The 17,583-nt window shown below is 40.4% G+C and overlaps 1 protein-coding gene across 1 annotated transcript in view; it reads right to left on the bottom strand.

Moving 5' to 3' along the window:
• The window catches only part of LOC128664454 (protein 4.2), a 165,406-nt gene that overhangs the window by 112,367 nt on the left and 35,456 nt on the right, over nt 1–17,583 (bottom strand). Inside the window, exons 4-6 of the mRNA XM_053719290.1 lie at nt 15,767–15,885; nt 14,270–14,398; nt 13,533–13,695 (exon numbers count right to left, since the gene is read on the bottom strand). Of these exons, the coding sequence (XP_053575265.1) occupies nt 13,533–13,695; nt 14,270–14,398; nt 15,767–15,885 (411 nt within the window). The remainder of the gene's footprint in view (nt 1–13,532; nt 13,696–14,269; nt 14,399–15,766; nt 15,886–17,583) is intronic.

Genomic DNA, 17,583 nt, shown 5'->3' with positions numbered 1-17,583 from the left:
GTATATACACACACACACATTTGTGTGTGTGTGTGTGTGTATATATATATATATATATATATATATATATATATATATATATATATATATATATAAATAAACTGGAACAGAGAGTACACTCACCAGGACTTTTTACAATTTGTATTACTTGAAAGTAAAAAGTCCTGGTGAGTGCACTCTCTGTTCCAGTTTATGCACTTTCTTCTGTTGCACCCCGGGCATTCGACCGGGCATTTGATCATTGGAATGCTAAATATGTATAGTACATATACAGTAAAAACATAAATACATCTTATATCGCACATCCACTCGTAATATAGCCGCTTATCTTTTGAAAGATGTTCCAAGGACTAATTATTGATCTATGGAAATTTTTCAGTGGCTTTGGGGGCAACAAAAGGCTAGAAATACTGCTAAAATATGACTCATGTTTGTACGCTTGCGAGTCTGTTATCTGGGTGATGGAACATCTGAATTTCCATCTACCTGGTCTCTACTGTAATAGTAGAGATTTTCTTAAAGGTATGGGCGCATATTTATCAAAGTGCGGGCGGACATGATACGATGTAGCGTATTATGTCTGCTGCACATCGATAAATGCAGACAGCATACGCTGTTTGCAATTATCATTGCACAAGCAGTTCACCAAAATACCGCCCCTGCAGATTCGCGGCCAACCGTTGTTCTTGCAATAATGTTCTAAAGGTAATTTATTTTGCATTTTCTGTGCTTGATAAACTTGATCATATCTCTGTGGGCCCAAGATTGAACAATATGTCACTGAGACCTTGAGGACCTTAAAGGGACATTAAAAACTTTGATAGATGGTAATAAAATGATAAATCGTATATATATATATAAAAAAAAGTCTGCAATATACGTTCATTATTTATTTTGTCTCCTTTTCCTGTAATTCCATTCTGAAATTGTAAGCTTCTCAGTTCATGTTATAAATAGAAGTGCAGAACACTGTTAATTTCCAAACAGCCATTGGCTGTACACTCTATTGACCTATTTATACCTGTCCCTAATTGGCCACAGCAGAGAAGGCAATCTAAGTTACAACATGGCAGCTCCCATTGTTTTATAGACACTAAAACTTTACACTTATTTTGTCAATATTTAAACAGCTAATGAAACTTTAAAAATTACATCTACCTGTTATTCTCAGACTAATATTTTCTATGAATGCATTACCCTATCTAGCATTTATTTACGGCTAGATTTAGAGTTTTGTCGGTAAGGACCCGCGTAGCTAACGCCGGATTTTTTCTGGCCACACCATAAAAATAACTCTGGTATTGAGAGTCCACATAAAGGCTGCGTTAGGCTCCAAAAAAGGAGCGTAGAGCATATTTAACGCAGCTTCAACTCTCGATACCAGATTTGCTTACGCAAGCGGCCAGCCTCAAAAACGTGGTCGTGCACGATTCCCCCATAGGAAACAATGGAGCTGTTTGAGCTGAAAAAAAACCTAACACCTGCAAAAAAGCCGCGTTCAGCTCCTAACGCAGTCCCATTGTTTGCTATGCGGAAACACTTCCTACGTCTGCACCTAACACTCTAACATGTACCCCGAGTCTAAACACCCCTAATCTTACACTTATTAACCCCTAATCTGCCGCCCCCGCTATCGCTTACCCCTGCATATTATTATTAACCCCTAATCTGCCGCTCCGTAAACCGCTGCTACTTACATTATCCCTATGTACCCCTAATCTGCTGCCCTAACATCGCCGACCCCTATATTATATTTATTAACTCCTAATCTGCCCCCCACAACGTCGCCTCCACCTGCCTACACTTATTAACCCCTAATCTGCCGACCGGACCGCACCGCTATTATTATAAAGTTATTAACCCCTAATCCGCCTCACTAACCCTATAATAAATAGTATTAACCCCTAATCTGCCCTCCCTAACATCGCCGACACCTAACTTCAAACATTAACCCCTAATCTGCCGACTGGAGCTCACCGCTATTCTAATAAATGTATTAACCCCTAAAGCTAAGTCTAACCCTAACACTAACACCGCCCTAAATTAAATATAATTTAAATCTAACAAAATTAATTAACTCTTATTAAATAAATTATTCCTATTTAAAGCTAAATACTTACCTGTAAAATAAATCCTAATATAGCTACAATATAAATTATAATTATATTATAGCTATTTTAGGATTAATATTTATTTTACAGGCAACTTTGTATTTATTTTAACCAGGTACAATAGCTATTAAATAGTTAAGAACTATTTAATAGCTAAAATAGTTAAAATAATTACAAAATTACCTGTAAAATAAATCCTAACCTAAGTTACAATTAAACCTAACACTACAATATCAATAAATTAATTAAATAAACTACCTACAATTACCTACAATTAACCTAACACTACACTATCAATAAATTAATTAAATACAATTCCTACAAATAAATACAATTAAATAAACTTGCTAAAGTACAAAAAATAAAAAAGAACTAAGTTACAAAAAATAAAAAAATATTTACAAACATAAGAAAAATATTACAACAATTTTAAACTAATTACACCTACTCTAAGCCCCCTAATAAAATAACAAAGCCCCCCAAAATAAAAAAAAATGCCCTACCCTATTCTAAATTACTAAAGTTCAAAGCTCTTTTACCTTACCAGCCCTGAACAGGGCCCTTTGCGGGGCATGCCCCAAGAAGTTCAGCTCTTTTGCCTGTAAAAAAAAACATACAATACCCAAGCCCCCCAACATTACAATCCACCACCCACATACCCCTAATCTAACCCAAACCCCCCTTAAATAAACCTAACACTAAGCCCCTGAAGATCTTCCTACCTTGTCTTCACCTCACCGGGTTCACCGATCTGTCCAGAAGAGCTCCTCCGATGTCCTGATCCAAGCCCAAGCGGGGGGCTGAAGAGGTCCATGATCCGGCTGAAGTCTTCATCCAAGCGGGGCAGAAGAGGTCTTCCATCCGATTGAAGTCTTCATCCAAGCAAGATCCATCCGGAGCGGAGCGGCAGCATCCTGAAGACCTCCGAGGCGGAACATCCATCCTGGCCGACGACTGAACGACGAATGACGGTTACTTTAAATGACGTCATCCAAGATGGCGTCCCTCGAATTCCGATTGGCTGATAGGATTCTATCAGCCAATCGGAATTAAGGTAGGAATATTCTGATTGGCTGATGGAATCAGCCAATCAGAATCAAGTTCAATCCGATTGGCTGATCTAATCAGCCAATCAGATTGAGCTCGCATTCTATTGGCTGTTCCCATCAGCCAATAGAATGCGAGCTCAATCCGATTGGCTGATCGGATCAGCCAATCGGATTGAACTTGATTCTATTTTCTTGGAAAGGTGGTCTGACAAATACAAAGTTACCTGTAAAATAAATATAAATCCTAAAATAGCTATAATATAATTATAATTTATATTGTAGCTATTTTAGGATTTATTTTACAGGTAAATATTTAGCTTTAAATAGGAATAATTTATTTAATAAGAGTTAATTTATTTCGTTAGATTTAAATTATATTTAACTTAGGGGGGTGTTAGCTTTAGGGGTTAATACATTTATTAGAATAGCGGTGAGCTCCAGTCGGCAGATTAGGGGTTAATATTTGAAGTTAGGTGTCGGCGATGTTAGGTAGGGCAGATTAGGGGTTAATACTATTTATTATAGGGTTAGTGAGGCGGATTAGGGGTTAATAACTTTATAATAATAGCGGTGCGGTCCGCTCGGCAGATTAGGGATTAATTATTGTAGGTAGCTGGCTGCGACGTTGTGGGGGGCAGGTTAGGGGTTAATAAATATAATAAAGGGGTCGGCGGTGTTAGGGGCAGCATATTAGGGGTACATAAGTATAACGTAGGTGGCGGTCGGCAGATTAGGGGTTAAAAAAATTTAATCGAGTGTCGGCGATGTGGGGGGACCTCGGTTTAGGGGTACATAGGTAGTTTATGGGTGTTAGTGTACTTTAGAGTACAGTAGTTAAGAGCTTTATAAACCGGCGTTAGCACAGAAAGCTCTTAACTACTGACTTTTTTCCTGCGGCTGGAGTTTTGTCGTTAGATGTCTAACGCTCACTTCAGACACGACTCTAAATACCGGAGTTAGAAAAATCCCATTGAAAAGATAGGATACGCAATTGACGTAAGGGGATCTGCGGTATGGAAAAGTCGCGGCTGAAAAGTGAGCGTTAGACCCTTTTTTGAGTGACTCCAAATACCGGAGGTAGCCTAAAACCAGCGTTAGGAGCCTCTAACGCTGGTTTTCACGGCTAACGCCAAACTCTAAATCTAGGCCTTAGTGTTTAAGGTAAACAGGAATAGAACCCTAACTTCCTTTACATTTCTGGTGTTGACGCTGGTCGCTCAGCTGCATGTCTTTCTATTGAATCAAGTAAATGAGGTTCCTCAATAACAGGGGAAGGCACAAGTATGCAATAAATTTAATTTTTTTTTTTTTTTTATAAAGTTTTTATTTAAGGTTTGATATAAGGCATACATACAGTACGGAAAAATGTAACATCTTAGCATTAATGGAATACATACAGCATGCGACAAAGCATTATAATTGACATTATGTATTCCTAAATAAAGGAGAAAAAGAAAAGAACATGATAAGCAGTTATTATGCCCAGTACTCTAACCACCTCCAAAATAAACAGTGAGGTCACTCTTGGACTTCCGCACTAAATAAAACAAACTAGTGAAAGTGGATACCAACAAAGGAGACCACTTTTGGATCTCTAATGGAAAACAAACCTTATTTTTTGTTTTTACTGTAATACCTAACAATTGCTACACTCAGATATGCTAGATAACTTTAAAACCAATTAGCATAAATATCACTCAGGGCATAGCTAGAGGTATAATTGATAACTGTAGAAGGTCAAGGTAGGAATGCTACTAGACAAGATAGGGCTATATATGAAATTCAAAACACAGTACATATATATACATGCTTAATATTCTATATATACACATTTGCATCAAACAATCAATATGAATAGCAAGTAATTAAAACTGCTACTGTTTCTGACGTATCTTGCTTAACTTAGACAATTATGATTGTATTATTGCCATATAATATGCGCTAAATTATAGCATTAAGAGAGTAAGGTCGGTCAGCCTGATATAGGGGGAGATGATTATTATGCAGCTTATTGGCCACTATAGAACCATAGGAAATTAAGTCTATTCAGCCTGGTATATGGGGAGAAGGAATAGAAAGAGTTGCATTTTCTAACGTGTGACTCCTAGAAATAACGCCTCTAATTTGCATGAGGTAGTGTACGTGCAAAGAGGATTGAAAAAACGTGCAATCTATTTTACTCACATGTGGCATATAGGGCAATATATGGCAAGAAGGACTCTTTGAACCAAGTCTAATGCTGCAAACATCCTAATGCTAAGGGTCCAATTATTAGTCTAAGTTCAATGAATTACCCCTGATAACTGTGAATAACTAGCATGAGAACCACTATCAGACCGACCAGTGTAAACATATGAAAACAGTTCAAAATATAAAACCTACACAGTCTCAATAGAAATGGTTTTAGGAAGAATAAACTTTAAATGAAATCCAAGCTAATGATGATAAACAGAACCTAGAGTTAGGCAGAATACATACACATTATTAGATAGAGTGTCTCAGGCAAGTGCCAAAGTCCTGTATAGGGGAGACTTGTATAATGTCTATCATCTACTTGTTGTCGATGTCAGACAGAAATCATGGCAGGTGTCATGAGATGCAGGACATATGCAGGACACAGCAATGATGGTACAACTCTATTTTATTACAGAGCATAGCAATACACATCCAGACAGGTTGATTGTACTAAACTAACTGCGACACAGACACCGGACCTAAGCCCCGCCCACATGCTAGTGACATCACATCCTGCTATCATCACATCTTCCCCTTTTTCAAAGGCAAAGCATACATTCGCATATATTAAATAACAAGGTACACCAACAGGGTATACAACAACGTTTTGTTTTAGAACATTATAAAAACAGATAGATTAGAAAACATGAACAAATAAATTACATCCTGACTTGGACATCGGGGTAGACTACCCTAGTCCACAGTGACCATGGGATTATTCTGCCCATACTTCCGGTCACTGTTCTAGCTAAAGTCAGTCCCTGTATCGGGCCGGAAGCCTCACCACTCTTCCGCTTGATGTAACTTTGCATGAACTGTCCTCTGATACAGAAGATGGTGAACAAGAGTCTGCTGGAGGCAAAGATATATCCCCGCTATGATCTTGCTGGGGGGAAGGCACCTCCCTTAGAACAGGGGATCCCACCGGCGGTGGTACTGAGGTATCCGGTTCCAGACTCTCAGGTACAGGCTGAAGATGTCTTCGGTTACGGCGTGTAACCGTCCCTCCCTCTGTAAGGACTGTGTAAGACCTTGGTTCTGGAGAGCGGCCCACTACCGTAGCAGGCGTCTTCCATTTCTTCTCATCATCCAGTTTAATTCTGACACTTTGGCCCGCTTTCAGTTCCTGTAAAGGCCTGACAGAATGTCTCCTGTCGTAGAAGAAACGATAACCCTTTTTGGCCTCTTCATCCCTCCTAAGGACTTCGTCCCGAGGAACAGGGCCAGGCGGCTTGAAGACACCCACTGAGGGTAAAGTGGTGCGAATCTGGCGTCCTAGCATCAGCTGTGCCGGGCTAAACCCGGTGGCTTGAATGGGCGTCGCCCTGTATGACAAGAGGGCTAGGTACGGTTCAGATTGCTTTAGAATGAATTTTGTTGTTTGAACTGCCCTTTCAGCCATTCCGTTGGCCTGCGGATAATGTGGACTTGACGTGGAATGTACAAAATCATATTCCCTGCTGAAAGCACTGAACTCTGTAGAAGCGAACTGCATGCCATTATCACTCACCAGCTCCATTGGAATGCCCCAGCGGGCGAACAAGCTCTTCAGGCGAATGATAACGGCCTGACTTGTGATATCATTCAGGGGTGCTATTTCCAAATACCTGGAATAGTAGTCGATAACAACAAGAAACTTTTTCCCGTGCAGTTCGCACAAATCAGCAGCTATTTTCTGCCACGGCCCCGCAGGCAGCGGAGTAGACATTAAGGGCTCCCTTCTCTGAGTAGGCCGGCGTTCCCGGCAAAAGGCACATTTAGACACGTGATTTGCAATGTCGGAGCTGATCCCAGGCCACCACACAGCTGTAGCTGCTCTTTCTCTGCACTTTGTGATGCCTAAGTGCCCATCGTGTATCCTGTTCAACATCTCCTTCCTCATGCTGACAGGAATTACAATACGGTCTTGGAACAGCACCAACCCCTCCAGCTCCGTGAGCTGCGACCTCTCTGGCTGGTAAGCATTTAAAGACATCCAGGCTGCCCGGCTCTCGGGCCAGCCATCTCTTATGTACCTTATAACTTCTTGCAGATCTGTGTCCAAATATGTCTCTTTCTTTATCTCTTCCAGTTTCCTTGAAGAAATGGACTTAGAGGCCAGAACTGAATCAACATACACTTTTACATCCGACTCTGTGGAGGATTCTTCAGCAGCAGCCAGCGGGAGCCTGGACAGTGTATCTGCCACAACCAGCTGCTTCCCCGGCACATGCACTGCCTGAACATTGAACCTGAGTAGTCTCATTAAAAGTCTCTGGCATCTCAAGGGTGTTTTGTCGATGTCATAAGAATTGATAAGAGGGACTAGCGGTTTGTGGTCAGTTTCCAGACTAAATTTCTCCAAACCCACTAGATAACGCTGAAAGCGCTCACATGCCCAAACTGCAGCCAGGCACTCTTTCTCAATTTGAGCGTATTTTGACTCCGCAGCCGTCAGTGTGCGGGAACAGTAGGCGATGGGCTGTAGTTTGTTGTCATTCAGCTGCAGGAGTGCAGCCCCCAACCCATAACTGCTTGCATCAGCACTAACCACAGTCTTTTTTGAAGGGTCGTAGAACCCCAGCACTGGGGCAGACCCCAGCAGGGACTTAGCATGCAGGAACGCTTTTTCTTGTGAGGGTCCCCAGACCCAGGCAACATCTTTCTTAAGCAACTCTGTGATAGGGTGCAAAACTGTAGATAAATCTGGAAGAAACTTGCCCACGTAATTTACAAGGCCCAATATCTGTCTCAGCTCATGTACATCAGAAGGGCTTTTCATCTGTTCGATAGCCCGAATTTTCTCGGGGTCCGGCTTGATGCCATCCCCGTTGATGATATGCCCAAAGTAGCATAATTCAGTTTTCCTAAAATGACATTTTTCTTTATTCAGCTTCAGCCCAGACTCTTTGATAGCCTGCAGCACACAACTCAAACGCTGATCATGCTCCTCCACTGTAGACCCATACACTAGAATGTCGTCCATGACGACTGCTGTGCCCACGTGGCCACTCAGGAGAGAACTCATTTCCCTCTGAAAGATCTCAGGAGCGGAGGATATCCCAAAGGGAAGTCTGCAGAAACAGAACCGACCTACCGGAGTGATAAAGGTAGTCAGTTTGCGGCACTTTGGATCCAGGGGGATCTGCCAAAAGCCGCTAGAAGCGTCTAATGTGGAAAAGAACTTCGCCCCAGCCAACTTCGGGGCTATATCTTCCAGTGTCGGCAGCACAAATCTCTCCCTCTTCACTGCCTCATTCAACCTTTTCAGGTCCACACAGATGCGCACCTTTCCGTTTTTCTTTGCAACTGGAACAATGGGGGCACACCAATCAGTTGCTTCAACAACCTCTTCAATAACCCCCATAGACTTCATGCGCATGAGCTCTTCCTCCACTTGAGGCATGAGCGGGAACGGAATTCTACGAGGAGTAGAAATACTGTACGGGACTGCGTCACTTTTAAGTGCTATACGGACAGGTTTGCAGCTCAGTAGGCCCAACTCGCCAAACATATCTTCAGAGATCTCATTCACTCTGGCCACGAGGCCCAAGTCACAGGCTGCTTTTCTGCTCAATAAACTGTTAACACACTGACCTCGGATCACATGCACCCACATGGTGAACTTCCTTTGTTTGTACTCACAGCTGGCAAGAAATTTCCCCACACAATCAATGCGGCCACCAGGACTATGAACATTTGTAGTAACCTTCGCCAGCTGGGGCTGTCGAGGCAGTTTCATAAATTCAGCAAAAGACATTACAGTGATATCAGCTCCTGTGTCAATCTTAAAATCAACATTGGCTCCCATTACAGTAAAGGTAACTTTCCAATCTTCCTCTGAGCTTGTCCGTTCCACAACAGACCCCACAAAAGACACTTCCTGACCCTCCTGGTCACTGTCCACCTGCATCTCCTTAATGTATTCAGTTTTACACACCACTTCAAAATGGCCTATTCTGTTACATTTTCTGCATCTTTTATCTCTGGCCGGGCATATAGCACTCTAATCATGAGCCCGGTAGCACCGTGTGCATCGGCCATGTTGCGCCCATCCACTTCTAGGCCTTTCCAGTACTTTAGATCTACCGCTCACACTGTGCCTTTCACTAGTAATTTTCCTAGACTGTTGCACTTCATCCACAATACTCTCAGACCTCAGATCAGCACTTTGCTTTTTCACCAGTTCACTCTGGCGGGCCATCCTAATAGCCCCGTCTAACGTTAAATCAGGCTCTAACTGCAGCTTCAGGGAGACTTCAGCATCTGCAATTCCAATAACTATTCTGTCTCTGATTTGCTCTTCTTTAGCAACACCAAACTCACAGAATTCAGCTAATTCATACAGGCTGCGCACAAATGACTCCACAGATTCTCCCACACGCTGATTACGTTTGTGAAAACAAGCTCTCTCATGAATCACATTTCTTTTGGGCACAAAGTGGGCACTGAGTTTATCCACAACTATATCAAAGTTAACTTCGTCCCCTTCTTGGAAAGTAAAAGCATTGAACACTGGCTCTACATCTTTCCCCATGGAGTATAAAAGAGAATTAACTTGTACTTCACCACTCTCCTTGTTCAGTTTGGATGCAATCCTGAAGCGCTGAAACCGCTGACGCCATGTGGGCCAAGCTGCAGGCTGAGAAAAGTCAAAAGGCTCAGGTGGGGTAAACTTTGACATCGTCATCATCAGAAACAGAAGCGTAGTCCAGAACTTCTGACACCATGTCATGAGATGCAGGACATATGCAGGACACAGCAATGATGGTACAACTCTATTTTATTACAGAGCATAGCAATACACATCCAGACAGGTTGATTGTACTAAACTAACTGCGACACAGACACCGGACCTAAGCCCCGCCCACATGCTAGTGACATCACATCCTGCTATCATCACAGCAGGGTTAGTTAATTAGCCAACTCCGGTTTTGAGTCCCCTCATCACATAAAATCGTGGGCAGTCTTTAGCTTGGAGGAGGCTGTATGGCTCATCTAGTGGGGACAGTTTAGGTCTAATGTAAATCCCAATGCAGTAAACATCTTTCAAAATGTCAGACTGTGTCAGTAATGCGCTGATTGCGCTACTAATGTTAGGGAAAGAGAGCTGGTTAGACTGTACCGCTCGGTAGCGTACTGGTACCATCTCAGTTGTCAGCATGTCCTCTAGTTTACCCTCATGATGGTAGGGCTGTTCCGATATCTGGTCGACAGGAGCATCGCCATCAGGTCCCATAAGCGGGTGTAGGAAGGTAATCGGATCCAAGTGCGCAAAGCGCTCAGCCCCACAGACAGCCCCCAGCTCCGAGGTCTGAACACCGGTAAACCTCCCAGAATGCAATTGTCTAAGCCTCAGGTAACGATCGTGCAGTAGTGGAAGGATCCTCTCCTCGGAAAATGAGTCCCCGATAGGGTCATAGGTTATTCCCTTCATTATGCAGATCCGCTCTGTCTGAGTCTGGTCCCCCTCTGCGACCATGTCATCCGATAGCCTCTCACTAGTAGGGGAAAGGATTTGAGAGAGCTGCTGTTTGAGCATAGAGAAGTGGCTCTGAATCGCTTGTTGGAGCGACATCTCCCATCTGTCAAGTGCATCCATAGTTTTGCTGCGCACTTTACTTCTTAATAAAACTGGTTGATTTGTCTCAAAGTGTTGTTTCAGTACGTTGTGAATTGTTAAGTCCTTACTGGTTACCCTCAGTCCCAGCTAAGCGGGTAGGGATTGGGAAATGATCAGCGTGTACCGCTGCTGGTCCTGTGTCTGCAGGATATTAGGGAGGGCGAGATGCAGGCTGAGGTCGTTAGAAGGCCTCCGCTACGCACCACATCTATTAGGTCTTCCGGGCTGAAATCTAGGTGAATAAATATATCTTTCTATTCAGTAGCTTCTGGACTGTAAAATATCGCTGAAAGATAATTCAGAATGTAAGATTTCAGAGCAGTAAATAGCGGTTTTATCTGCTCCTGTAGTCAGCCTTAAAGAAAAGCAGCCATCTTGGTTGCTGTTTCAACACGCCCCCTTAATTTTTTGTGAAGTTTATAAAATGCCTTTTGCAGTGGATGCTTAGGACCCTCTGGTTTTAAATTGATGCTGTCGAGATTTGAGGAAGGGATTTAGACATGTAGAGCTTGGAAAGGTGGTCTGACAAAGTGATTTTTCTTGAGAAGCAGGTGACACTTTTCCTTTGCTCCTAGAAATTATGGGTGGCTTAGTTTTATAACTGGAAGAAAGGCTCTTCTTCAACCAAAGTTATGGGATATGAACTCCTCCAGCTTTGGTCTATAAACCAAACCCCAGATATTACATTTAAATCTAATATCAGTATGTTATGACTAAAGCCAAAGATAATTTATTTATTCTCATAACTGATAGCATAATACCCTATAAGACTAGATGGTTATCTGCATTGAAAGGTAAATCTTAAAAGCTCACTGAACAAACACAAGTTTTACATCAAGTTTGGAGATGACATCAGTAATAGGGGTATCTAGGCTGGTATTCTAAAGGGATATATAAATTTAACCCTATGTACAGTATGTAAGGATATGATTCCATTAGCTAAATAAAGCTAAGTAACACCTTGAAGGGGAGGCTTCATAATCTCTAATTTCATTTTCAAACCGTTTCACTCTCTCAGCTAGCAAATGAGAAATGCCTTCATACCTATCTTCTGTCATAAGGTATGGGCTAATTTAGAAATCCTTAGGGTTTAAAAGTGACATTTCGCCCCAGGAAGGAAATGTGCATATTGTAACCCACAGTGTGTTTTGCATGTGGCCATGATTATTATTATTATTATCGGTTATTTGTAGAGCGCCAACAGATTCCGCAGCGCTAATCTCCCCTATATGATGATATCATAACATTAAAAAGCAATCAGAAAACAATATGACACAAATAGGCCAGTCAGACATAGATTCAGACTGATGGTAGTCATATTTTGCACAATAGGCCTATAAAGCAGGATTAATCAAACTAGCAAACTTCTTTCAATTACTCTTTCCTGAGCAGAGTGACATATCTAGGGGTAAAATAGGTGCTGGGGGATTGTGTAGGAGGTTTACATACAAAGAGAGAAGCACTCTACCAGGAACGAACAACAGCTCATCAGCCAGTTCAAAGGCGATTTACCACCCGGACGCAGCCTCTTTTAGACCAGTGTGTATAGGAGACTAAGGATGCTTCAGGGGCCTATAGTTAGTTAGGTTTGCTGGCTGGGCCATGACAGATGTTTTTACTTGTGGTTTGCTATAAAGGAGTTCTCAGTTATGGTTAACATTTGGGTTAACACTGGTGTGTTAGGTTTTTGCAGTGGGGGTTAATGTGCTGGAACAAAGTCACGGTTAGGAGCTAATGTAAACACAACTAGGGTCAGAACAGTTCAGCATCCGCACAATATTAATTGCAAAAGCTTCCTAATTCTCTTGCAGTATTTTGCAAGGTCCATATAAAGAATACATCCCTTTAAAAAAAATAATAATTAAGTGCCTTTTGGAAAACTTTTGAGTGCTTCACTAATGCCCACCACCAGCTGTCTCCAGTTACACTGGTTCTTTCTTGTAACGAAAATGAGCAGTACAGCCAATTAGACTTGTACTATCTGCCCAAGAGTAATTAATGCAATGTGAGCTTCAGCACAGAAATAAATAGTGAACCACAAGCACTAAATTAAAGTCTATAGGGGGGGTGGTATCGAATCTGATTGGGTGTATTGTTCAAACTCTACTAAAATAAAAAATAACCCACTGTAGAACTGGGGGACAGCCAGTGGTGGGCATGTAATGAAGAACCTTAGATCTTCTAACTGTCCCTATTTGGACAGCAACTAATTCTGAGCTCTGTCCCTCTGAGGCAGCCATATGTCCCTATTTGCAAAACTTACATTAGCCCCACCCATAGACCCTCCACCCCTCTCCAATGCTGCCCCACTCACAAAATGGTAATAACCCCTCTCAACCTCCTGAGTCCCTAATACCTAGACACAAATGTTGGGAGGTATGGCACCTGAGAGGTTCCAAAAGATATATTAGCAAACATCTGTTTTTTTAAACTGATGAGCAAGGAGGCCACATCTGTTTTCCCCTTTTTCCCTTAGGGAGAAATAATACACACAGAGAGATATCAGTATCAGACACTGCATATGAGGAATACTACCTGTGCACAGCACAGCTGCAAATACCCAGTGTTGACCATAGATAGGTTGGCATTCAGACAGGAACCACTGCTGTAGGATGGGCACACTGCTTATCCATGTAGTAGAGGGTGTTGTATTTTTCACCAAGTGTGCAACCCTGTCTTCCTCATCTCTTCTGCTAATCTGTAGGTGAGATGTAAATATCATATAGATTATAGCATTACAGGATATTTTCATATATGCATAATATATGCAAACAATTAACCATATATTTCATATTTTTTATTTTATTTTATTTTTTTTATTTTATTTGATTTTATTAATACATTAATCAGCAAAGGAAAAAAAATACAATACTACTAATCTATAAATAAACAATTATTGTAATTCAATTGTAAGGGAAAAAGTAATAGTATTAGTAAAAACAAGGTGAAATATTTTCCAGTACTCACAAGTAAATACCTTAAATAAAATGAAGAGGCAAATAATATACAATTGGAGGTGAAAGATTGTGGATATTAATCCCTTGCAGGGAAAAATAACCTATAATAACAGAAAATAAACCTCACAAATCTCATTTCATTCTGAGAAATATTTGAGGATGAAAATAAAAATGTGTATCTTATCTCCTTTGCTGAGGCCAACCCATATAATTTAGTTCCTGTGTAGAATGTTTGCACAGGTTCAAAGTCCTGAATCCTACAGGATGTACTTCAGCCTCTCCATAAATATGTCCACTACATTTTTAATGAATTACCATGTCACTAATCACTTGACTAATATAGACAGGATCATTTCTCCTCAGATAGTTTTTTTCTGGATCTCTCTGGTAGTTTGGGTGCATGTCCATGACCTTGATACAGATGTCAGCAATTTCCTCTTCAAACTGCAGAAGGAAAGTTTAAATGATTAGTACTCATCAAAGCCATTTATTTAAGATACTTTGCCGCTGGTGTGGTTCAGCAAAAGGGTTGCTCCAAAGTGCATTTAATAATTGGCATTAAATACAACAAACTGTATAAACCATACAAAAGTTATCTAATTTATTATCAACTTTTTCTCTAATGTATATATAAAATAGTAGAACCAAAGCACTCACTCAGCTAACATAATGGTTATGGTTAATTGCATTGGGAGAATTGTGTCAGGCTCAGCCATTATTCGTATTGGTGGTGTTGGAAGTGACTCTTAAGGTTATTTGCTGTGGAGTCATCAGGAAATTATAGTTACATTTATTTGCTTATGGGGTTATTTATGGTAGTGGATCCAATTACTGGAAGTTAAATAGTGGGGAGGGGATCAGGTAAGCTGTGGTAAGAGTTAATTAATTTAAACACTGGGACTTACAGTATGTATTAAAGGTTCTTTTGTTATAGTAGTTTGATCTGAAGCTCTCAGGTGACTGGTCATAGTGTGAGCCTTCAGGAGTCTGTATTATTTTTTTGAGCTGCATATGGTGCCCTGCTACTATATAATAACAGTGTGATTGTGATCAGGAGGCTGAATTGGAGTAGAAATGAGATATGTCCTATATCTTACATATAGTAAGTTAAGTAATTCAACTAGTGGATGGAGATGAAATACTGAAGAGGAGGAACGTAGGTTATGAACACAACTATTAGGGGGCTTTACTGAGACAAAAAATGAGTGAAGTATGAGTAATGATTTTGTGTGTTAGGTTCAGAATTTTTACTTTATGTCAACATTAGGTGGAGCCAGTGTAGGAAGAAACAGAGTGAAATGCAATAGTGGTACTAACATTAGATGTAAATGTAATGTTTTATCATTAACTTAATTGTTTTTGTTTGAAAAATAAGTATAATTTCAAATTAGCAGTAGTTTTTTTTATCTGACAAATTTCAGTTTCCTTCCATTTCCATGTTCCCTATATAATGTGACAACTATCAGCCAATGACAGACTCATTTATGTATATCTTGTGAATTCTTGCACATGCTCGGTAGGAACTGGTGCCTTAGAAAGTGTAGTGCAGTCAATTGGAAAGTTTTTTTTTATTGCATGCTCTGTCTGAATTATGAGTTGAATTTTGACTTTATTCCCTTTAACTTGTATAGGGAGTGACTTCTTGTAGTGTTTATGGTATTTTACAACCATTGTGGAATATGCTGAGGTCTAATTCTACTTTTTTTCTCTCAAGCTTAATGGCAGTGGGTAACAGTTGTGAAGCAGCAAATTGACTATATAAATTACATTTGGATGACATATACAGGACACATTTTGAAGATAAGAACTCACCTGACCAAAATGCCAAGGGTGTGATTGAATACAGTCTGCAGTACCCAAGTAGATAATGCCATCCTCACTGAGAATATATTCTTCCCTTTGAGTCTCATTCCACAGGAATACAGAATCATCTATTTATGAAAAGGAATTAGGATTAGATTAGTCAGTTGACAAGGCCTATTTATCAAGCCGTCAACCGCAAATACGCTGGAATTCTGCAGCGTAATTGTGGCAAGCTTGATTTGCCTCATTTATCAAAGCCTACAGACCGGCAAAAGTGGAAATCTGTGACCTAACATACGATCCGCCGGTCTCAGTCCGACACAGATCGATGCTTATGTCATTACAGATGTTCCGAATACAAATTCGGCACTATCTGACTACTTTTGCAAGTTATCAAACTTATAACAGGTACGCTCGCTACTATTCCGGCCGAGCGTACCTGGTTTTCAATCCGCCACCCTGGAGGCCGCGGATGCCATAGGAATCAATGGGAGTCTGAAAGCAGCGAAAGCTCATGTTCGCTGCTGCCTGATATCCAATTGATTCTTATGGGAGAATAAAAGTTATGTTTACACCTAACACCCTAACATAAGCCCCGAATCTAAACACCCCTAATCTGCCGCCCCCTACACCGCCGCCACCTACATAATGTTATTAGCCCCTATTCCGCCGCTCCTGGACCCCGCCGCCACCTAAATAAATATATTAACCCCTATCCCGACGCTCCCGGACCCCGCAGCCACCTAAATAAATATATTAATCCCTATCCCGCCTCTCCCGGACCATGCCGCCACTTAAATAAATATATTAACCTCTATCCCGCCGCTCCCTGAGCCCACAGCAACTAAATAAAGCTATTAATCCCTATCCCGCCGCTCCCGGAGCCCACCACAACTAAATAATTATATTAACCCCTAAACCCCTGGCTTCCCACATCACTACCACTTACTAAACCTATCAACCCCTAAACCGCCAGCCCCCCACATCTCCATAAACTAAATTAACCTATTAACCCCTAAACCTAACAACCCGCTAACTGTACATTAAAATTACATCATCACTATCTTATAATTAATTTAAACTTACCTGTAGATTTAAATTAAACTATATTAAAATATTAATTAATCTACCCTAACTGTTATACTAAAATTACATTAAACTATATTAAACTACTAATTAACCTACCCTAACTATTATACTAAAATTACATTAAACTATATTAAACTAATAATTAACCTACCCTAACTATTATACTAAAATTACATTAAACTACAAATTAAATTGTTACACAAAATAAAAAATAAATTATCAAATATTTAAACTAATTACACCCAATCTAATAGCCCTATCAAAATAAAAAAGCCCCCCCCCAAATAAAAAAAAACCCCTAGCCTACAATAAACTACCAATGGCCCTTAAAAGGGCCTTTTGCGGGGCATTGCCCCAAAGAAATCAGCTCTTTTACCTGTAAAATAAAATACAAACACCCCCCAACAGTAAAACCCACCAGGGTTCTTAGATTAGGTGTAATTGTAATTAGTTTAAATATTTGATCATTTGTTTTTTATTTTGTGTAACTATGTGTTTATTTTTTTTTTGTTACTTAGTTTTTGTTATTTTGTGTTAGTTTTTTGTAACTTTGCAATTTTTAATAGTATATTTAAATTATTTGAGTAGGGTTAGGTTTTTATCTATGTAATTTAGTTAATTTAATTTGTAGTTTAATGTAATTTTAGTATAATAGGTAGGGTAGATTAATTAATAGCTTAATATAGTTTAATGTAATTTTAGTATAACAGTTAGGGTAGATTAATTAATAGTTTAAT

The sequence above is a fragment of the Bombina bombina genome, chromosome 1 (genome assembly GCF_027579735.1).
Source record: "Bombina bombina isolate aBomBom1 chromosome 1, aBomBom1.pri, whole genome shotgun sequence".
NCBI classification, from domain to species: Eukaryota; Metazoa; Chordata; class Amphibia; order Anura; family Bombinatoridae; genus Bombina; species Bombina bombina.
This window is presented reverse-complemented; position numbering and strand designations above follow the sequence as displayed.